Source organism: Urocitellus parryii, chromosome 5 (genome assembly GCF_045843805.1).
Source record: "Urocitellus parryii isolate mUroPar1 chromosome 5, mUroPar1.hap1, whole genome shotgun sequence".
NCBI classification, from domain to species: domain Eukaryota; kingdom Metazoa; phylum Chordata; class Mammalia; order Rodentia; family Sciuridae; genus Urocitellus; species Urocitellus parryii.
This window is the reverse complement of record NC_135535.1, coordinates 189,818,985-189,842,749: the sequence shown is the minus strand read 5'-3', so window position 1 is coordinate 189,842,749 and position 23,765 is coordinate 189,818,985. Positions and strand designations below refer to the sequence as shown.

General features: G+C 39.0%; 1 protein-coding gene across 4 annotated transcripts in view; it reads left to right on the top strand.

Moving 5' to 3' along the window:
* Positions 1-23,765, top strand: part of Sorcs1 (sortilin related VPS10 domain containing receptor 1) — a 477,578-nt gene that overhangs the window by 372,379 nt on the left and 81,434 nt on the right. For all 4 annotated transcript variants that reach the window (XM_077798467.1, XM_077798468.1, XM_077798470.1 and 1 more), the window contains exons 10-16: positions 6,801-6,947; positions 15,755-15,857; positions 16,123-16,199; positions 18,383-18,474; positions 20,033-20,140; positions 21,670-21,787; positions 23,269-23,399. In XM_077798467.1, the coding sequence (XP_077654593.1) occupies positions 6,801-6,947; positions 15,755-15,857; positions 16,123-16,199; positions 18,383-18,474; positions 20,033-20,140; positions 21,670-21,787; positions 23,269-23,399 (776 nt within the window). The remainder of the gene's footprint in view (positions 1-6,800; positions 6,948-15,754; positions 15,858-16,122; positions 16,200-18,382; positions 18,475-20,032; positions 20,141-21,669; positions 21,788-23,268; positions 23,400-23,765) is intronic.

The window sequence follows — 23,765 nt, the reverse complement described above, 5'->3', positions numbered from 1 at the left end:
ACTCTCTGTAGGGAAACTGCTGCCTCTGATTATCATCACTTTGAGCAGTGGTGTGACTGTATTATGTAAAGGTGTTCTGCATCCTGGGGCCGGGAGCGAAGCATCTTTGTTTTATTAGCCTGACAGTTCACAGCAACTTGAATTGAAATTGATGTGATCAGAACGGCAGTGCCATATCTGCTGATTACCTAGATACAAAGAATATTGGCGGACACGGAGCCTGGCACAAATGTTCCCTTAAATCTGATTGTTCTGGCTAGCAGGAAGCTGAAAGCCATCCAGCATGAATTTCCCAGTAGAGTTGAAATGAATGATGAGAGCTTAGAGATAAATGAAAAGTAAGAAAATCCATACATGAGTTAATAAGGAACAGAGATGAGCATCATAAGAGATGGGGGAGACAGGGATGGAATATACGGAGTGCACATCTGCTCACATTTGGGGGTGACTAAAGAGGATGCCATTCATTGTTTATATGCTTCTGCATGCCAGTCACCTGCTGTTTCTGTACCTGCGATCTCTTGAAGCTGTTTTAACAGAGGTGAACTGTTTCAGCTATGAGCATGTAGATGGGTCCATATCTTAGGAATTACATTGTTGATGGGTCTTTATGGGAAATGCAGAAGGAAGCAAAAGTCTCATTAAAACCATTTCGTTTGCACATACATTAGAACTTGGTTACAAATACTCCATCCTTTACTCTAGCTGCTACATGTGTATAGGGAATGAAATGGGAAAATGTTGAGGACAAAGTGTTGGGGAACAATCTCCTGTGGTTTAATTATTAAAATTCCAGAATTTTCTCTGAGTGTGAATTTGACATTGAACATGTCCCTTGTTTAAGATGGTGAAGAAATGTGAGCCAGAAAAGTTGGCTACAGAGTAAACATATTAGAAATATTTTTGGTTGTTGTATATGAGATATAATAATAATAGCAAATATTTTGGGGTGGAAATTTTGTACAAAGCACTGTGGAAATAATCTTCCATAACTATACCATTCAATCCACATTTGAACTTTGGAATATAGAGGGACTATAATCACTCTCCTCTCATTGAGTAAATAGAGTTTGAGATAATATAACCATTTTTACAAGGATTCAAAGCTAGTTTGTGACAGAATTAGGACCTAAATCTGAGCGTCTGTAAACTCCTCACTATGAAATATTGTTTCTTCCCTGAAAGATTAGTATCTGCACTTGTTTCTGATTGCAGATGAGTAATGGCATCAAGATTGAAAGACATTACAGGGCAGGAAAATTGCATTAGATTTTTCCTAGCAGTGGAAGAAACCATACAGGAAAAAGAAAACTATCTGAGGGAATATTTAATAAGAAGAGAATCAGCAGTTGATGACTCCAGACCTATACACCACCTTCAGAAGCAAGTTCCTGACTTATAAGGCAGTACTTATACACGACTCCAAATTTTTGTGTGGTAGATGCATGTGTGTAAGAAAATCCTGGAAGCAAATTGTCCTAAGACATTGCTATTCCTGAATAGCTCAAAAGTTCCAATAGCATTGTATGAGTTAAAAAACAGAAGACGGCATGCTTAATGGTGGCCAGAGCAAAAGGGATGTGATGAGTGTGTCTGAGACATGTGATTCCAGTGTATTTGGGTGGTGTGGATGATGAAAGGGAATCTGACAGCTTTGGACAATATCCTCCCTCCTTTGGGAAGGGAATATTAATTAATGATGATGAAGAGCCCTTTGGCTTAATGGGCAATGACAGTTCACCCAAGCTGAGTGGGAAAGGTTGTGTTGGGAGTGAAGCCACCTAGCTGACAAATTCAGAATGCACAAGAATGTGGGTGAATGGATGAGCCACGGCATTCATCAGGAAAGCCATAACAGTGAGCAGGATGCCGTGGCATCGTTAGCACATTATGCATGTCCTGTCTTTAAAAGAGAAAATTCAACAGTCCCAGTACTGCTGATGTGACTTCTTGAAGAAAAACTACCTCTTACAAGATAGGAAAGAATGCTGTCCAACTCAAGACATCCTTATTACAGGATGTAGAACAGGTTCCTGTCTCTCCAGGAGGAGAGTGTCTTTTGATCAGGGGAATAGGGGAAGAAAGAACATTTAGATCTTTTTTTTTTTTTAATCAAGTAAGTTTGCTGGTTGCAGAGGCAACCCTGACTGCTTCTGAGTACGTGTCTCTTCTGGCTGAGATCTTCTCTTTAGAAGATAAAAATATCCCATCACAAAGCCCAAAGAAATGACAGTTATGAAAATGCTCTCTTTCTTGCCATACTTTTTCATCTGTTTTTAATTCTCCTCAAATTTTGACACTTAGGATTTTTGATTTAAGTTGAGAGAGTGGAAATAAATCATCTCTCAATCACCATCAGAATAGAAATAAAGAAAATACCAGCCGAAGGCTGCTCTCAACATTACCTCTACATGAACCATTGGTGCAGGGGACAACCATCTAGAGAGTGAATCAAAAAAATGAGGAAGGTATGTGAGGTTCTTCTTTTAAATCAAAGAAATCCCAACGTCTAGCACATTCTCATTCTCAAAAAAAAAAAAAAAAGAAAAAAGAAAATCTGTTGAATAAAGGTACAGTGGCTTAGACAATCTAGGTGTTTTATCCTCAGTGCTTAAAAGAGTACATGATACATAGTAGATGCTCAGAAAATATTTACTGAATGACTGTTGAGTACATTACTGAAGGATGACTAAAGGGTATTTTCCTATTGTCATGATATCCCAATATGGTATTTATCTCAGGATACTCAGGTAAGAGAAAAGTTTGAAAAAATAATATAGCCACAGTGTTATGAACTCTAGAGTTAGACTAAAAATGGAGTCCAGATCTCAGCTTCTCTAGCTGAATGACATTAGGCAAGTGATTGTCCACATCTGAGCCTTAGTTCAATCATCAGCACAATGAGAATAAGTGACTCTTCCACTCAGAGTGCGCCAAGAGACCCAGGAGCTCATGTCTGCAGGAGCCTTTCATGAAATGTCTCGTTATTTATTAGCACTCAGTAAGTTTATGTTATTTTTGTAGTTGTTACATCTTCTAATGCAGAACTACCTATCTTATGAAAACAGAATTGGGGCTCCTTGTACAAAGTGACTTTACCTTTAATAATTTTAAAGAAGCAATATGGTGAAGTGAACAGCAATCCAAAGGTTATCTTAAGGTGGGGACTGTAATGTAAGAGTTCATAAAAGAAGATAAAGTTGAATTAACTTTTGATAAGAAGTATAAAGAGTACAAGAGAAGTCTACGGGAAGATTGTCATCCATAAGAAGATTCTACAGTTGTTGAGACCAAGATATAGCCATATTTATGCAAAACAAGTGGAAGAACAGAGAAATGTTAGAGACAATCAAGATGAAAAGAGGTTCTTATTTCTGGGAAAGGGTTATAGAGCTGGATCTTGAGGTAGAGGTAGAGATACATTGAGAAGTTGTCTGAGAAATTTGGGGTTGGCCTATAAGCATGAAGAGAGCAAGAGAAAAGAAGAAACAGCACTGTAAGATGCTCATGCTCAGGTACAGTAAATGTTTGAAATGCTCTCTACTAGGTTGAGGTTTGAGCTATTGCATATTCATATTAAGAACCTAGTAAAAATGATAACCTGGCTTCTATAATATTAAAAAACAAGAAATAATTTTTCATGACCTTTGAGATTTCTCTTATCCAATTCATCCATATGAGAAGTGAAGAGAGAACAGTAGCTTCTCAAGACACCAAGCCCTCTTGGAAGTCTTTCTGCAGAATTCAGTAGCATAAAAGTTAACAGTTCTTTCCCCAAGGGAAGATGAGCTTCTACCAATGTGCTGCACCTTTTTCAAAGGAGTGTCTTTGCTGGAAATGCCGTGTCCGTGTGAAGGCAGAACTTCTGCTGGGAATACTACATTTCCCCACGCTTGCCATCCTTCAGTTTTACTCAATTCTTTTAGTTGTAGATGGACAGACTGCCTTTATTTCATTGCTTATTTGTATGTGGTGCTGAGGATCAAACCCAGTGCCTCATGCATGCTAGGCAAGCGCTCTGCCACTGAGCTACAGCCCCATCCCCTTACTCAGTTCTTAAACATGCATGTAATGTGGGCACAGAAGGAGGTCAGCTGGCAATATAAATATGTTCTTTCATCCTCAGTGGGACCCCCCACCTTACATACACCCACAAACACCCATGCATACCCACACAATTTCACATTTGGGACCCTTTTGAGATCCATACGCATGCAATGAGAAGGAACACAAAAGGCATTATGAGATCTTATTAAAAAAGCATTAGAAGAAAGTACCTCCTGCATAAATAAGGTTGCAGTGGGAAACACAGATGGATTGATCAAGCCCAGAGGCAGAGCAGAGTGAGTGGCACAGAACCTAGGAGCAGGGCTGACCATCTTTGCATACCAGGCTACAGAGCAAGACAATAAAAGACACCTGAAATGGAAAAGTGTCTTGGCTGTAAGAGGGGAAATAAACAGACTCTCTCCAAATCTAGCCTATGTTGATACACATTCCCTCTACTTTGCCAAGTTTTTATTCCTCAAGATAAACCTGAAGGCCAAGCTGCCAGAGATGAATTACAAAGCCCAGCTCTCTGCTCAAGTAGCATTTGATAATACCAATCAGTTGGGGCCCAATAAAATCACCACTTCTGCAAATCAGATGAACCAGATCTACGCATGCATAACCCTGCTCTGCTGCCCTTGGCAAAAGGAGGAGAGAGCAGGAAGGAAACTGGGCAATGAAAATATGGGACTAGGTAACATTTTTATTTCTTATCGTAACCCTCTAGAGTACTGACTAACTAAGACAGAGTCGTTTCTCATTTCTGGTTATGGTATAGAGAGAAGACCAGTATGACTTTGTTGAAAATTCTGATATATGAAATTTCATTTTTAAAGAACAGGCAGTTTGGTCATATTTAAGTTTCTAACAGCTGCTTGAACATATGCAAAAGTAATATGGAGTTTCCTGGTGAGCAGCCCTTATGGAGCTGGTATAGTAAATAACTAGATATAATTTGGAACTAACATAGTGTCATTGGGAGTTTGAGTGCCCCAATAGCTCCTGCCTAACTCTTTTTTTGAGGATTGACAGTGCACAAGAAATTGTCCTAGCTGCTGTTGATTGCCCAGAATGTAGCTCGTTTTAAGTAGTTCAAAGTATTCCTCTCAGCAACTCGTTTAAACCATTTATTTGTTTAACAAACTTGTAGTTCCAAAATAGTACAAATTTAGCCCAACTCTAAATTATCCCAGATGCCAAATCAGCAGGTACAAATTAATGAAGTCTGACTGTGTCCAAAGCAAAGGCAAAGCGTGTGTCTTCTATTGATCGAAGCCCAACCTCTTTGATTTGCCACATTTGGAGCTGTAGTTACTGAAAGAATTTTGAGAGTCATACAGATTTGAGTAGGAAACCCAACGCTCTGTCATCGTAAACCATTCATTTTGTCCGCACCTTAGTTTTCTCATCCACAGCGCTGGGATAAAAGTTGCTAAGACAGGTTGATAGCAAGTGTTGAAGTTTGTCTATGAAGGACTGGGGATAGTGCTTGACAGTATTGTTTCACTCATCTGATTCAAAATATTCACTTGGTAATACAATGGTTCCAAGTTAAGTAGGTTCAGAGATGCTTACTTATCCATTTATGCCCCGTGCACCTGTCTCAGGTAGCTTTTAATCTAAGTCTCCCCTCTCTCATCCTCCAAATGTGGCTCAGGAGAACTCTCTCTCTCGGTTATTGAGAGCATTAAGCGAGATGCTGCACATGCAGAGATGAAAAGCACAACTCAACACATTTCAGTTCTTTTCTTCACTGCTGTCCATTATTTCTGGATTGGGATTATTTTCTGCAGGGTAAAATCTATGTTTGATCAGTCCAGACCACCTGAAAATTCAGTGCACAGTGGATAACTTGTTATTGCACAATTTTGGCAATTGGTCAATTATTACCTCTTTCTTAACATATAGAAGAAAGAAAATAGTTATCTTCTCAGAGTTAAACAATTGATAAAAACTGCTAATGGTGAGAACAGAAACATTATAATGGACAGGGATCAATTAGTGATTTAGAAAAACAATATTTTCTTAAGTTTTAAGGTTTTTCTCAAATGTACACTGCATTTGGTGAATTAAAAGAGATCTTATACCAAAAAAAAATCACAACAGTTATTATATTAGAATCTTTGACTCTTCTCAGTTGCCCAAGGCTGCAAATGGCTCAGTAATTTAGTCATTAAGAGCACAAGCTCTGAAGCTATTGAGTTCTGGGTAAAAATTCTAGGTACTTACTGTGTGTCCTTAGTGTAACTTGGGAAAGTCCCATTATCTGGATAAGCCTGAGATCTCATATGTGGAATAGAGAATAGAGTGATTTTTTTCCCCCAGGAGGACTGTTAACAGGATTAAATGAGATACGATATTTAAGACTCTGGGTGCTAGTCTAGCATACAATAAAAGTAGCGTTTCTTTATTGAGCACTTGGAAAGTAACAGAACTGAGTGCAACCAGAGTTTATCTCCTGGCAACTAAAGGCTGCTGCCTACCTACCTTAGAGTAATAATAAGCTTCTGTCAAACTTGTATTATGATTCCCATACAACAAGGGGCTGATCTGCTGCTTTCTGTCCAACTGTCTGGGGAGTCATACCTAAGCGTCATCTGCCCACTTCCATTCTCACCCTGTGTTTCTTCCAAGACAAATGCTCTTGGCTGAAGTTTGACAGCTTGCTTAAAAAAAAAAAAAAACACGTAAACAAAGATGTCTCTTCTTCTCAAATTGATGTATTTTTCAGCCATGTCCATTTTTCCCAGGTAGCAGGGATAAAGGGAATGTTCTTGGCTAACAAGAAGATTGACAACCAAGTGAAGACCTTCATCACATACAACAAAGGCAGAGACTGGCGTTTGCTGCAGGCACCAGACACAGATCTCAGAGGGGACCCTGTGCATTGCTTGTTGGTGAGTCTTCTTGGTGGAGTAGAGCACCCCCCAGAGAAGGCCTGGAAGTGCCTTTAATAAGAGGATTAAGCTAGTTCTGGGATTTTTGTTCAGTTGATGAACAAAATGGGCAGTAAAGGGTGTGAAGGCAGAGTTTGCAGAAAAGAATCACAGGGCTGCCTTTGTGATGGGCCAAGGAGATAAGAGCATATGATCAGTCTTGTGCTCATGTCCAGGATCTTTATTTCCTCCAGTTTTTTTTTTTTTGTTTGGGGGATTTTTGTTTGTTTGTTTCTTTTTGAATTGAACCTAGGGTCTCATGCATGCTAAAGTGCACCCTTCCTCTGATGGACATTTACTGCCCTATAACCAGAGTCCTGACCAGGACCCCAACTGGTGGTTTCAGGCAGAATATGATCATATTCATCTTTCATGAGGGTGTCCCATAAATAGTCTTACTTTCTTGTAAAAAATCCCATTACAGTTCTAATGAGGAATACATTTAGCTGCAAAACTGATGAACTGAATGCAGAATTGTGTGACATATTCCCGTGGTAATGTTTGCTTGCATTTTGAGAGAAGTTTATGCCTCAAAAAAAGGGTTAAGAATTACCAATTTAAACCTGTTTATTTTCTTTATATTATGTTCCACTCATTTGTCTTAGTCTATAAAGCTTGGGCTGAGAGAAGCGATGGCCTGTGGAAAAATATGACCCATTGTGTTTTTCTAAACAATATTTCACTGAAACACAATCATGTTTATTCGTGTCTGTATTGTCTGTGGCTGCTTTCACTCTACAAAGGCAGAATCAAGTCGTCCTGACAGAATATGGCCAACAAAGCCTAAGATATTTACTTTATAGCCCACTGAAAAACAGTTGCTGACCCCTGCTTGAACTATGCTTTTCTTTTAATTATTTTACCTTTGGGCAATATATATATATATATATAAAATCAGTGTAAATTTTTTATATATTTAATGATATCATGGTATCCAAGAGAAGGATCAAAGCTGGATCTTGCCTTCAAGGAGTTTTCAGTCTACTTCTCTATTTGAATGAGGTTAAGTTAATAAATGAAAGATTGTAGGGTCACATCTTATCGCTCTTAGTAGCTCTGAGGCCTGCTCCATACATGATGCACCAAGAGATACTCAGTAAATGTAGGAAGAGAGAAAGAGATGAATCGCGGATTAAAGTCTCATGAAATTAATAGTTAATTTGTTTCTGTAAAATAGTTCAGAAGTTGTGTATAAGTCAAGCAAAAGGAAAGGTAGTATAAAAACCTCTAGGTTTGTATAAGAAGACCACTTAGTTTTAGCAGGAAGGGCTTGGTGCATGGTGCGTATATATTCAGCCTGTCATCTTCCTGCCCGTCTATCCTTGTTCACACTCTGCACAAACCCGACTTTGATGTTATCCTCCCTCGGCTTGCTTCTTCCATCCTACAAAGCCTGGATGGTCACTTAGCAGGTTCATCCTGCACAGCAGTAGGTGGGTCACCCTCCTACTCGAGAAGACGCCAGCAGCTAGAGCTTGACCTTATTAGTTGCAGAGGATATCACAGTTGTCACTGTGCATCAGGGAAGCAGTCTAAAATTCAGCCTCCCACTCAGCTTCCATCCTTATTACTGGCAACTGGGAGAAAAACAGCCATTTGTTATAGTGAATGCACAAAGCCGTTGACAGACTAAGTAAATATAATAGCGATTTATTGAATGCCTATACTATGCAAGGCACAGTCACGTGGCATGAAAACAAACAAACAAACAACAGCAACAAAAACCCCAAACAAGTCCATCTTCCTAGCTAAGCTATTGTAAGTTGGAATATTGTGATATTTAGTCACAAATGCATTGAATGTACCAGTATCTTAATACGGTCTTCCATTCCCACCAGGTACTTTGCAGAGAATGAGAGTGAGCCTATGAGAGAGAATAAACCATGTGACATGGTTTATAGGCTCTTCAGCCTCATAAATGGGTCATTAAAAAATGGCTCTTAGAAGGCTGGGGCTGTAGCTCAGTGGTAAAGTGCTTGCCTTGCATGTGTGAGGTACTGCGTTTGATCCTCAGCACTATATAAAAATAAATAAATATACTGTGTGTTCATCTACAACTAAAAACATATTAAAAAAATAGAATGGCTCTTAGTTTTTTGGCTCAGTGGTAGAACACTTTCCTGGTATGTACAAAGCACTTCTGGGTTTTATTTTCAGCACTAAAAAAAAAAGAAATTAATTAATACTAGTAATAATAAAATAATAAAAGTGATTCAAACCCAACAGCAAAGTGTTCCCTGCTTCACCCTAACCCAGAATCATGAAGTCTCATTGCTGTGCCTCCAAAATAAACTTACACTATTAGTTCCTTCCCTACCCTGCTGGGACCATCCTAATCCAAGCCACAAGCATGTGTCACCAGACCCACAGTGCTGGATCCTAACTTTCTATCCCCATTTCTATCTGGCAATCCATTCTCCACACAATAGCCAAAGCAAACTTTTTGTTTTAAAATCAACTTTATTGAAGCAAAACAGAGTGATAAAAAGCAACTACTTTAAGAGAATACTTTGATGAAGTTTGACAAATGTATATACCTACTATCACAATCAAGGTGGGATATTTCCATCACCCTAAAAATCCATCTGGGCTCTTTTTCAATTAGAATCACACTCCCACCCCTAGAAAAACCACTCTTCTTTCTTATATTAAAATAGATTTCTCTTTTCTCAAATTTCATAAAATGTTATCAATTTAAACTTTTGAAAATCCACATCATCTCTCTCATTAACTTCAGCATTCAAATGGTTTTCTAGTTCAAATTCCTTCTCATGACTGACAGGTCCCATGTGATCTGGCCTCTGTCTACTTCTCCCTGATCTCTAACCTCTAGCTCCACCTTCCTTACACAGAAGCCCTGGTTCAGAGGCGTGAGTTCTTTTCACACCATGAATAAATATAATGTATTCATTTATGTCTTGGAGTATTTGAATTTCTTCTTCTTATTTTTTTTTTAAAGAGAGAGTGAGAGAGGAGAGAAAGAGAGATAGAGAGAGAGAGAGAGAGCATTTTTAATATTTATTTTTTAGTTCTCGGGGGACACAACATCTTTGTTGGTATGTGGTGCTGAGGATCGAACCCGGGCCGCACGCATGCCAGGTGAGCGCGCTACCACTTGAGCCACATCCCCAGCCCTCTTATTATTTTTTAAAAAATGTCCTTCCATTAATTATGCTTTTTCTTGGCATTCAGGTTCCTACTTCTCAAACAGCTTTCTTGAGAATCCAGTAAAGTTATATTCATCCTAATTCTTTTTTTTTTCCCATGACCTCTACTCTATCTGAAATCAGCACATATATCCATTGACTTTCTCATCCACCTCCCCCTGTTAACTGCTTCATGAATATGGGACTGTGCCTGTCTTTCTGGCCATTCAAAGATCAGCTCCAAGAATCATATCTGTCACAGGGCAGGTGCTCAACATCCATACCGTGTTAGGGAGTTATGCTTGGAGTATACTTGAGAGTGTTGTTTGAGTTTCACATTTGGACTCCAGTGGAAGTCATGTGTTCCCTTGGATGATGACAAAGAAGGATTTGTTGTAACATCCATCTCCTGAAGCTCATGGGCTCAAGTTGGCTTCAAAGTTAACAAAATCACAATCCTCATTAAGATTGAGGGGAGATGAATTACTGTGATGGAGATGTGTGGTACCCAGGAGTCCTTTATCCTTCCTCCTTCATTAACCCTGTTGCTTACTGCATTTTCAACATGGACGCTTAAAAAACAGGTAGCTTGACTGAGGAAGGTAAAATGTCAAAGGGGTGGGGAGGAGAGACCAAAATCATTTTTTAAAAATCTGCCAAAGGCCACAAAATAGGAAGGAAAATCTTTGAGCTACAGGAGACCCAGACTGTTAAAAACCTTCTTTAGGCTCAGGAGCTGGTTGGCAGAGAGGAGATAAAAAGTGATTTTAGATTGTGAGGACTTGGAAAGTGACAGTGTCACCGAAAGCACAGCCTAGTGATTAGAAAGGAGATTTTTTCCAGCAGGGCTGTTACAAATGTGGAACAAGTTCAGAATTACAGCCCCAAATGGAATGTTCCTGGGAAAATGCATTCTATAGAAATAAGACATCCAGGGTAATTTGGGGCTGTATTTTTAGGACTTTCAGATGGATTGCTTGAAGGACTCAGCTGGGATTTCTTTCCTTTGAAGACTGCATTGTACAATTAGGTAGGGTATTATAGGTCATGGTCCACTGGCCTCGAAGCCCCGGGATCGGGCTCCCAAGAGGCAGGATGTGAGCTGAACTGAGCCTGTGACAAATCCTTGGTCCCCTGGGGAAGGTGCAGTGTTTCATGCAGAGGGGCCCTGACTTCTTTATGGATTCTTTTGGCAGTATTTTACTGGAACTGAGCAGGCAGTTGCCCCAAGAGATTCATGACTGTGCTTTCCACCTCACTGCGCTGTGTGTGACACCACATGTGGTGCTGGTTTGGAATAGAACCGAACACCCCACACCCAGCCCATTGTCTGAGGGCCTCCTTCGTCTTTGCTATTAAATCTTTACTGAAGAGCTAATGAGTCCTAGCTCCAATTCAGAGTCAGAAACTACACATACATGGGTGTATTGGGGTGAGGTGGTTATAGGTATTTGGGAATTTGCTTGCTGCCTTGTTATTTATGAAATTCTGATCAGTCCTTTCAGTATAATATTCAGATCAGTAGTTTGGGGGAAAATGCACTGTGAAGATAGTATCTAAAGGCTGTTATAGAGGTTGGAAGGAAAAAAAAATTTAAGCTGGTTGACTCTCAAATACTCTCTAACCATTTGTTAAGTTTGTTTATATCATAATGTCTTTTATCATTTGGTAATTCCCCATTGGCCGTGAGAGTGCCTAAAACAGGGTAGATAATTAATGATTCACCTGGAAAACATTATGCTAAGTGAAATAATCCAGGTACAAAAAGACAATTACCACATGTTCTAATTTATATGTGGAAGCTGAAACACTCAGACTCTGAGGAGCAGAGGACAGATGGTGGATGAATGGGGAGATGTCCATCAAAGGGCACAATGCTTCCATTAGACAGGAGAAGTAAATGATCAGTATTTGAGGTGAAAAACTAGTCATGGTTCAATTAAATCTAGCAGACATTTATGGAATACTTGCCATGGCCAAACTATCTTGTCAGTTAAAATAAAACATAAAAGAAGAAAGGTCGTTAGAACCTAGAAGTCCACCGATGGGCTTTCAGGGTTTGTGAGCTCCCTGAAATTGAATGGAAGCTGTGTGCTTGTCCTTGTGCTTTTATGTGATCCTTAATTTGTATCAGATTTTCAAACATTATACCTGACCCTGAAAAGATTAAAGACTAAGGATCCAGTTGTTCCTAGAATTGACCAATTGATGATGTGCCATGACTCATGCATATGTGCAAGTCAGGCTTGTGACTGGTTCCTCCATCCTGTGTAAATCAGCTGCCAGGTCATTGGTGGTTTCAGTGTGCATTTCTGTAGTTTTTTTCAAAGTTTTTGCATATTTTTCTTTTTTCACACTTTTTATTGGTGCATTATAGTTGTACATAGTGGTGGGATTTGTCGTTACTCTTTGTACATGCGCAAGATATAACAACATAATTTGGACAATATTATTTCCCACTATTTCTGGTATTTCCTCCTCTATACCCCCTCTCTCATCCCTTTTCTCTGCTCTATTGATCTCTCTTTCATTTTATTTTTTTAAAATGTGGAAATAGAAGAGATACAGAGAACTGCTTTGGAGCAAGCTGTGCTTTGACTCTGTTGCATTTGAGACAACCCTGGAAATATAGAAGCAACATCTGTGACCATTAGCATAGGGTAGGTAGGTGTACAGGGCCTGCTTGCTAACTTTGTAAAAGAAGGCAGGAAACAGAAGGACATGGTGGCCTGCACATGTAATCCCATCTACCCTGCAGTCTGTGGCAGGATGATTGCAAGTTCAAGACCATCCTGGGCAATTTAGTGAGACTGTTGTCTCAAAATAAAATGTAAAAATAGATGGGGATGTAGCTCAGTGGCAGAGACCTTGTCTATCTTCTGTGAAAGCCTAGGTTTAATCCCCAGGACTGAGGGCTGGGGGAGGTTGCTGTTGGGGAAAGTGTCTCTGCATGGTAAACTGTTCATATGAATCCCAGAGCCTGGTCTTGTGTCCTGCAGGAACTTGGAGTCACTTGTTCATCATTATAATAAAATCTCTCAATTAGTTTTAACTTTGGTGACTTTTAACTTTTTGACAGATGTCCAAAGCAGGTACAGAAGTTTAAATTAAAAAGTGACAATGAATCACTTAACATTGTTTTTCTTCACATATTTGGGTAGACTATGTAAATGCTTTGAAAAATAATATGAAAGAAAGGGGGAAAAAGAAAACCACAGAATATTCTCCATGTACCAGCTGGGGGCAATCCAGTACCACAAATGTGAGAGTGGAGAAAATATGCACCCAAAAGATCATTTCTAATGTTGCTGCTACTGTGCAAACTGGTGTCTTTTCCTCTCCAATCAATATGTCTTGGTTGGCTGAACACCATAGCAACAGAGCAGCCAATTGAAAACGTCCTGTTTCCTTTGTAATGGCAAGTTTCCCACACCAAATAATCCTTGGCTCAAGTGGCAACTGAGCTTCACAGTCTTCCAGCTGTGACAGCAGCTGGCTCAAGATTGCAAGCTGGGTATTCCCCACTGCAGGAATTTTCTACACTCTTAGAAGGTGCAGGCGGCTTTGCATTAAGCCTAGATGTCTATTTATGATGCCCAACTCCAGTATGCTTCTTGGGATGCCATGGAAATGGTCACATTACTCAGATTGTATGATTTGTGATCAATTCCATGTACCTCTGGCATTGTTCTGAGTAGAATAGCTAATCAATGTCTTTCGTGCCCCAATAAAAAAAAATGCAGTACTTGATATTACATCCTTTTATTGATTCATCTTTTTTAATGGATTCTATGCACAATTCCACAGAAGATGCAAATAAGCAGTTGACGTGCTCTCTTCATTTGTAGAGTGTCTCTTTGGGAGATAAAACTGTACCATACCTGAAATAGGTTACTCAGGATTGTGCATCATAAAATAAATTGTAGTTTATCAGAGAAGGGGAGGCTCTTTCTGATAAGCTGCAGTTGTCAGGAAAATGTTCATGGAGAATATGATTAATGCCCCCACTCTATCCTGTCTTAATGTTGGCTGAGCATTGGGCAATACTGACCTGGGACATCCTACAGCATTTAGCAGTATCTATTCTAGTCTTCCTCTTGGACAAAAAGATGCCAGATACATGACTCTGGTGTTCCTTTTTAGAGGGGCTATCATTCTTACTTTTACAGAGCATTATAAAGTGAAATGTTGTTTGAAACGAAACTTTTACATGCAATTTTCATACAAAACCAATTGATTGTTTCTTGGGAGTTTTACTTTCTGTGTTGACAGTGAGGAAAACACTCTTGTACTATCTGCAGTTTTATTTTGCCAGTATTTTGGTTACTTTTATTCCTGAGTTTCATTTTTAGCTCATCATTTACTCCATCCTATATAAATTTAATCATTGTATCTCTGTAGTCCTCTGAATATCTGTTGACTGAGACTTACAGAGCAGAATAAAAGTAATAACAGAGATACATTGGTGATTCCAAAGACTCAAGTCGATAAGATTAGAAAGTAATCTTCCTGGGAGATGAAAAAAAAAATATGGGTTCAAACACAAACTTGTATTTTTTGACAACTCAGTGCAAGGACTATTTTAAACAAAATTCGTAGAAGATTTATTATCCTCTTTTTTCTTTTTTTTGGAAAGCTGTTGATATCTTAATCAGGGAACTTGATCAAGGTTTTCAGATATATATAAACAAACCCCTCATATTTTCATTTAAATTTTTGTTACTAATGCATTTTGTCTACAAGTATGACTACTGTATTGAATAAAATGGATTCTAGAAGGTAAGGAGGTGCAGGCCAACTTTGGAATTTTAATAGAGACATTGTGTCTGTTGCTTGGAGAATGTTAGGACAGGGGTACATGTCACACAGTCTTTTCCCAACTAAGATTGGGATCTCAACTGAAGAATGACTAAAAGATGCCAGCTGACTTTTTCAAAGTTCTCCTGGCCTGACTCAACCGTTTCTGGCTCCAGATTTCATTTCTCCTCTTAATCATACCTGGCTATACCCTGCAACTCTTCTGCTTTGTTATTGATGTTCCCCATGTCTGAACATCTTGCCCACAGTTCAAAGCCTACTCATCCACCATTTTCTCCTAGGAACTCCCCCTGCCCAATCCAAAGTTGGACTGTGCCTCCTCACTTTCTAGAATCTCATATAATGTGTTGTCTGTATTTATCTTATGGCTGTTAAAATACTCTATCTTTATAGTAATAAATAGAAAGATCTCATGTTTTCTACTTGAATTGTAAACTCTCAAATGACCAAATTTGAGGCTTTGCGACCCTGTCATAAACTTCCTCTAGAGTTTTATGTATATGATACTTAAATACTCATCAAATTACCAAGTTGGCACTTATATCAGCAAATTACACCTACAGTGAAGGAGCTTTCTATTCTTGCAAACTTGGCAATTGTCTTACACTTAGTAGACACTAGATATTTGTGGAATGCAAGGTGGTAGTTGGGTGGACGAATGGGTGGTAAGAGGACACAGGGATGGGGAAAGATAGATGGGCTGATGGGATGGACAGACAGATGGATGCATGAATGCTCTGAATCGGGGCTTTAGGTGACCATTAGCTTTTGTGCTGTTATGACCCTCATTTCTTCCCTGTGTAGCCCTATTGCTCACTACACCTTCACCTGAAAGTCTCTGAGAATCCCTACACATCAGGAATCATTGCCAGCAGAGACACAGCTCCAAGCATCATAGTTGCTTCAGGTAAGAAGCTTGTCTCCTTTGCTTGCTGCTGTAGATGGTGCTGATTTTAAGAAGCTAAATATCCGTGGTTGGAATTTAATGAGCAGGCTAGAAATATTTTCAAAGGCACCTAAACCATTAACCCTGAAGCAAGTATGTTGAAAACCCCTGCTTGGACAAAATGCTTGCAGTCAAAATCCTTCTCAGGCCATGCAGACTGCTGATCTAGGCCATTGTTAGTTTTTGTGGAAAGTTCTTTTCACTAATGGTGATGTGCTCTTTCTAGGTAATATAGGTTCTGAACTGTCAGACAACGACATCAGTATGTTTGTCTCTTCAGATGCAGGGAACACTTGGAGGCAGGTAAGAAAAGGCCCTGGGTTGTATTGCAGAAGTTTAAATAGCATAAAAATTGTTCAATTTGGTTCAAGTCTAGGAACTTATTTAGCAGTGGTACATGCTACACATGAATCCTAAAACATACTACGTGGTTTTTTTTTAAATAAAAGTCTCAGGCTGGAGTTATGGTTCAGCTGTAGAGCGCTCACCTTGCATGTGTGAGACCCTGGGTTTGATCCCCAGTACCACATAAAAATAAATAAGTGAAATAAAGGTGTTTTGTCCAACTACAACTAAAAAATAAATTTTAAAAAAGTCTCAAACAAATCTTTTGAGTTTAGCAAATTCTTGTGCAATTTCATTTCTTTTGTTATTTAACAAAGATAATTCTTAATTAGGGCCTGGATGTAAAAACATTTATAAGTGAACATTTTTTTTTAATTAGATCTGATGGAATTTTTCCCAAAAAAGGAAAAACAGAATCCCTGTGGATTTATCAAATAGGAACTTGGAACTTGAAGGGTTGATTGTATATCTAATTCCAAGTTGCCACCATAAATTCCCTTTGCCTTGAAGCCAGAACAGAGAAGAATGAAATGATATAGAAATGGCCATTACCCAGGTGGTGTTTTGAGATGCTTAAATCTCATGTGCAAAAGACAGAGTAATAACCATCAGGATGCATATGTTAGATAAAGTAGAAATGGAATCACTTTAAACCAATGTGTTTAGCTTAAATGCTTCCTGCCTTTCTTCTGAATGAAAATTAGATATCCATGGCTTATAAACCAGGCAGTTAATGAGGTTTAGCAATCATAACAAGATATGAGCCTAATGCATGGTTGTTACACTTCAATAAATATGTTTTAATAACCCACTGACGTTTAATTATCATACAATAACTAGCACTGTAAATTAAAATCTAATGCACAGGTAATCACACTTGGCAATGAGAGCACTCTACTTTGAATTTTAGGGGAAAAAACATCTACATGATGGTCCAGTTGCCACTTATTACTTCAAACATTTGAAGAAAATTTGTAGGATTCTCAAATTTTAAGAAAAGAATGGCAGGGAAAAAATTGCATAAGAAACCTCAGAGAACAAATCTTAGAGCTACACAGAAACATAGACTTTTTAAGGAAGAAGCTTCCTCTGGAAAAGAGAGATTCAGTATTCTATTTTCTTCCTCCCAACACCCTAAACAAGCCATGGAAATCTCTACTTCTATGGTCCTGGTGTGTGTCTTGGGTATAAGAAAGAAACAAGGGGAACAAAAGAACCTGTTTGTGTATATCATCCGACAAGACTCTTGTAGCAATCTGACTACAAGTATAGCACACATCTGGTAGAGAGGATTTAGAGATGTTGCCTCATGTTTCCATTTGACTTCAAATTATTTGCTTCATATTTTGAGAAAGGCCCACTAGCACATGTGCCCAAGGTGACAATTTCATTTTTTTTAAAGAAAGAGTGAGAGAGAGGGAAAGAGTGGGAGAGAGAGAGAGAAAATTTTTTTTAATATTTATTTTTTAGTATTTGGCAGACACAACATCTTAGTTTGTATGTGGTGCTGAGGATCGAACCCGGGCTGCATGCATGGTAGGCGAGCGCACTATCGCTTGAGCCACATCCCCAGCCCCGTGACAATTTCATTTTGATCAGAACTACTTGCAACTTGGTGGAACTTTTGTGAATTAAACAAGAGTACCTTTCTTTGGTAACACTTGGAAAGTTGGAATAATTAGATAGAACAGGGTACCATAACACAACAAGTCCCAGGTCCCATCAGGGACTGTTTGCATGGTCTTTGGCAAGTCACTACATCTGTCTAAACCTTAATCTTTTAATCTGTAAAAATGAAACTATTGAAGAAACCAGTCTTTAAGATTCCATCCATCTAGAGATACATATGCAGTTTCCTGATATTCTGACATCATCAAAAATGAAAATAAATGGATATTACCCTAATGATAAGAGAATATTAACACAAACACGTACTAGATGTTTTTAAATTCATTTTCTTCATACCTAAATATCATTTTACATAACGCCAATGGTACATGTAGCCTATGTTGGTAAAATTGTTTAGCTCTATTCCCCGCTAAATTTAGGGAGATCTATTTTTGTTCTCATATGAAAACTGATTCTCTGTACTGTGGGTGTGTGTGGACGTGTGTCCATGTGTGTTCATTTTCCTCATCTAGATCTTTGAAGAAGAGCACAGTGTTTTGTACCTAGATCAAGGTGGAGTCCTGGTGGCCATGAAACACACTTCTCTTCCAATTCGACATCTTTGGTAAGGGCACCTGCTGCCTGGGGGACATGCACCTGCTGGTTCTGCACTATAGGACTGGCCTGGGAATCAGGCTATCACACTGTGACTGTGCTTAGTAAAGTGTCAAGATGAGCTTGAATTTAATCTACACCTTTGCTCCACTAAAAGAAGATTGTTGCCTGTATTTTTTGGCAGGGGGAAGGTAGAAATATAAAAGGGGGGGTGATTTTTGTTCTGAAAAGAAGAATTGCATTATGGTTTTCAAATGGGATAGTCACAACCATCACCAGTACCTTTTTCTCTCATTGCAATCACAGGTAGAAGGATGTTCACTACTAACAGTCTCTGAGTAGTTAAACTACTTGGTGTTATGTCCTAAATAACATCTCCTCAAATACAGAATGTGTTACGTACATTCTGCACAGAGATTAGCCGTTTATGATGGTCATACTCCTGTTTCTCCCATGAAGCTTCCCAAGCTTCCTTTTTTGAGGTGACATTCTGCCAATTTGCCTGTATGTCGTCCCCTGGTGGATGTGCAAGGTCTACCTTCCAGAGGGGTGTCCAGTCGGCTTCTTCCTCTGTGTTTGAAAGCGAATGTCTCACATGTGAGCTTGTTTGAAATCAAAAGCCTGGTTTTCCCTCTAAGTTGTCACTTTGATGACTTAAGAGAAGGCTGCAGAAGAAAAAACAAGGCTTAGCCTGGGGAACAGAAATCCACAGAGAAGGACAGCAAAAGAAAATCTCCTGTAACAAAATGCCAGAAACTGGTTCACTCATAAAGAACAGAAATTAATAGCTCTCAGTTCTGGAGTCTGAAAGTCCAAGATCAAGGTGGCACTGAGAGATTCAGTGCCTGGTGAGGACTCTGCTTTCTGGTTCCCAAATGGTGCCTTCTTGCTGTGCTATCACCTGGTGAAATGAGCAAAACAATTATTGATGCTCTTATAAGTCTTTAACCCTGTTCATGAGAGCTCTGCCCTTATGATCTGATCATCTCCCAAAGCATCCACCTCCTAATACTACCAACATATGTGAGGGCACACACATTCAGACCATGATGGTAACCCTCAGAGTGGCACACTTCTCCACTCTCATTCTCAAGGGCCCATCCTTCTGTTCTCATCCATTAATTCAATGAGGGGAGCTATGATTTATAACAATGTAACACCTGCCACATTTTGGAATTTGCCATTTAGAGATAGGTCTGTTGAAATCTATCTTCAGGATCACATGCTGCTAGATACCAGTGAGGATTTGAAGAGGGTCACACTGAGGTCTAAAGACTAATAAAATATCTAAGTTAAAAAAAAATCAGCCAGAGACTCTTATTATTCCCATTTTGCACAATTCTCCCTTATTGGGATCTTAATGCATGAGTCCCACTGGTTTGGCTACCTGTATTTGTGCCCTTTGATATAATGAAGAAGACCTAATCAGATGGAAGGAGGGCTCATTTTGACAATGCCTGAGCTGCCTTTAAAAATGCATCCTTTCTTGGTTGAGAGTATATTTTCTTAGAAAGGACTTTTTATATTTTCTCTTGAGATCCTTCACTGTTGTTTTCCTCTATCACTAGGTTGAGTTTTGATGAAGGGAGATCTTGGAGCAAATACAGTTTCACTTCTATTCCACTTTTTGTGGATGGGGTTCTGGGTGAACCGGGAGAAGAAACACTAATCATGACGTAAGTGGAAAGCTATGGTATGGTTCAGCCTTAATACAGGAGAGTAAATCCAGAAAGATGTTTTATAGCTGAGTCTGCTTTGATTTGCTGCTGTTAGGTTTGAGGTTGTTATCACAGTCAGTGCCCCCTGCTACAGGAGTCCCTAGCAAAAAGGCGAAAAAAAATGTGGGCAATCATTTTCTTGGCTCTGATAGGTTTGAGGAGATTCAGACTGGGGGTGGTAGCAGAAGAGAAAAGCTCTTTTCTTTCTATATTCAATGAGTTAGGGAAATTAGAAGGAATTATTTCAAGAGCAAATAAAACTATGCATTTAAAATTTTAATATAAGCAGAGTGTATATGCAGAAAGTCTCAGGCGTCTAAGTATAATTTCTATTTCAGTCAGAACACAGCATTTGATCAAAACCCCATGAGGGATTTTATTTTTCTCTGGCTCTTTACCTAACCCAATTGTGAGGCATATTAGGAAAACCATGAGAACAATCTGTTCTTGTGAAATTGCATTTACACTCATTCTTGTCTGAAAAGTGATCATCATTAATTTGTGAAAGACTTGATTAATGACTCGGCTGCCTATGGGTTTCAAAATATGGGCTTTGAACTTGGAATACGAAACTGTGATATTTCCTTCCCCTAGAAAATTGGCCATGGAAAAACAGAAAAGGAAGGTTTCAAAGTAGTTGATCCTATCATCATTGAAAATTTCAAAATCGAAGTAAATAATTGGCTTATTTTCTAACCCCATACTGCACTTTTTTTCAATGATAGAAAACATCAAGAAAAATTTAATATGCCTAATAGCTATGCTTTTGCTCATGGGAAACATAGCTAGATTAGCAATTTATTCCATAATTTGCTTTTATTCAGTTTTTATATTTGCAGAACATAAATTTTAAAAAGCTGATCTAAAAATCCACTTTCTGGCTTTTATCTACACATATGATTGTTGATTCAATCACTGCATTAAACACCTAAGTCTCTGAGTAGGGAGAGTAGAATGTTCAATGTAGGAGCACGCCATAACCATTTGGCTGTGGTGTCTACTTCCCTAGGGACTGGTGGAAACACCAAATAGCATGGAAACAAACAAAGAAAACAAACAAACAAACAAAAAACGGGTATATTAGCTCTAAAATTTTCAAGTATAATCTTGGACCACCTAGAATGCACTTCTTGTGACTGTTTTCTATGTCATTTTTCTCAATTATTGTTGTGGTACAACATATACAAGTGAACTCTTAAGTTAAATACCCTGAGATCCATCTGTTCCCATGATTAGTGGCTTGAATTTGGTTTGGACGAACCTCTTTGAGCCTCAAGTTATCCATCTTCAATGAGGAGCCCATAATGGTATCCTCTTCATAAATGTATTTGGACAATTAAAAGCTTTGACCCATATAATGTGCCTGGCATAACACATGACACCCCTGTGAACACCAGGTTCAGAGTTAACACAACAAATGCAAGCTCTTGTTAATACTGTTGCCATTGTGATTATCGTGTTTACTTTTATCATCATGAACCCTGTAGAGTGTTTGGACACTTCAGCCACCGCTCTGAATGGCAGCTGGTTAAAGTGGACTATAAGTCCATTTTCGACAGACGGTGTGCCGAGGAGGACTACAGGCCTTGGCAGCTACACAGCCAGGTAAGGGGAAGACAGCTGAGACTGAGCCCTGGGCAGGGGGCATGAGAGGTGCTCAAGGAAAGCTCATCCTTCAGGCTTAGAAACTGGAGATCTCTAGGCCAAAATGCCCATTTCTTCCTTTCGTTCGTTCTTACATATTTTGCATGACACAGCATTGAACAAACTCAACATTTATATCTTGTTGTGAAGTTATTTCTGTTGTATTATGCTAGAATATAATGAGATAAAATTCAAATGTGCTTGGTTTAGACTTACAACTCAAAATGAAATACCAACTCAGCACTGAGATTCAAACTTAATTTATCTGAGCATGTCATACAGTGGGGGCAGGGTGAGGAAAAGATCTTCCATTTTATCTACCGTTTCAGACAGAGGCAATGCATAAAATAACAAAGTAATGCTCCCTAAGCAGTTCCAGAAAAACCCTTCCTGTCCATTTCCTGGATTCCCTGGGAATACATAGTACTTCTTGCCTCCTTCTAAGGTACTCAAAGTATAAGAATACAGAATTATGAATAGGAAACTTTCCTACATCCTGGCCTCTTACTTAGTTATTCAGCTCACATCAAAAGGCTTGGATGAAAATGTCCCTTTAATTTTCTATGGCGGGAGCCATTTCTACAGGCCTCTCTGAGGATCTAGTGGAAGCTCTTATTGCAAAGCCATCACTTTGTTCAGGCAGTGAAACATGGTAGGCTCCAAACCTGGACTAAGGAATGCATTTGCATGAAGATGTGTAATGAAGCCTCAGGAAAGACAGCCTAGAACCAATTAAACACAATTCTGCTCTCGTTGTTCAGAAGCACAAAAGAAGCTATGTTTGACAGTGGGCGCTGCATTAGCTAGAAACACCCTCCCTATTCAGAGGCTCAACAATAAAATTATCACTCACTTCCATTGCTGCTATTTTCCCCTTTGGGATGCATAAGCATTGTGATATTCAAAGCTTTTATTTATTTCATGGAAAACACTGAATTTAGCTCTCTTGTTTGTCTGGTAGATGAACATAAAATCAGTGCTATAAAGATGTGTGGGCAGAAGCATAATAAATCGGAACAAAATGGTTCTTTACATTTCTTAGCAACACTCGTATTTCGTATGCTCATAAATGACCAACTGTATAAATCTTTTGTTAGAGGAGAATTGAACTTAATTACTACTGGTTTGCCAACTAGTTATAATCTATCTTAATTATCTGTGTGTCCTCCGTAGCACTAAGATGTAACCCTCCCCCAGTACCAGTTTGTTAAACACATGAAGAGTTAGGGATTTATTGGACAAATTCTCAGTACTTCTTAGGATTATCTTTATAGTCACATATTATGATAGACATCAAAACCAAAATGTGGTTAGCACAAAAGTACCACACCAGAATCTGTGTTACCCTAAGGTTTGTGAATATCTCCCTAACCTTCCCTAATGTGGAACAGGAAACATACAAGCTATGTGCCCAGCTGTGTGTGATGGTTGTCTGCTCACAGGGGGAAGCATGCATCATGGGAGCCAAGAGGATATACAAGAAGCGAAAATCCGAGCGGAAGTGTATGCAAGGAAAATACGCAGGAGCTATGGAATCTGAACCCTGTGTTTGCACAGAAGCTGATTTTGACTGGTGAGCTGGCACCATTATTTCATGGAGTCATTCTATATTTCAAATACACATGGCCCTTGAAGAGAGTTTAGATTGGAAATAATAGTGATATATGTAGGGCTCATGGCAAACCTCGGATTCTTATAAGATTATCTCTTGGGGACATCATGGTTACTAGCTATGTGCCTACGTGATGACAAAACCAGGCATTTCTTTAGATTTAAAGAGGATTAAGAAGATAGTTGGTAATAATCTTCATAGAGTTGATAGACACATTGGTCAAAAAGAGAAGCTAGATCTATCCTATGTTACTTTGGACAGCAACTTTGAAAACAATAATTGGACTTTGCAGGGTATGAAGATAAAGTCTAGATAAATTCTTTCTGG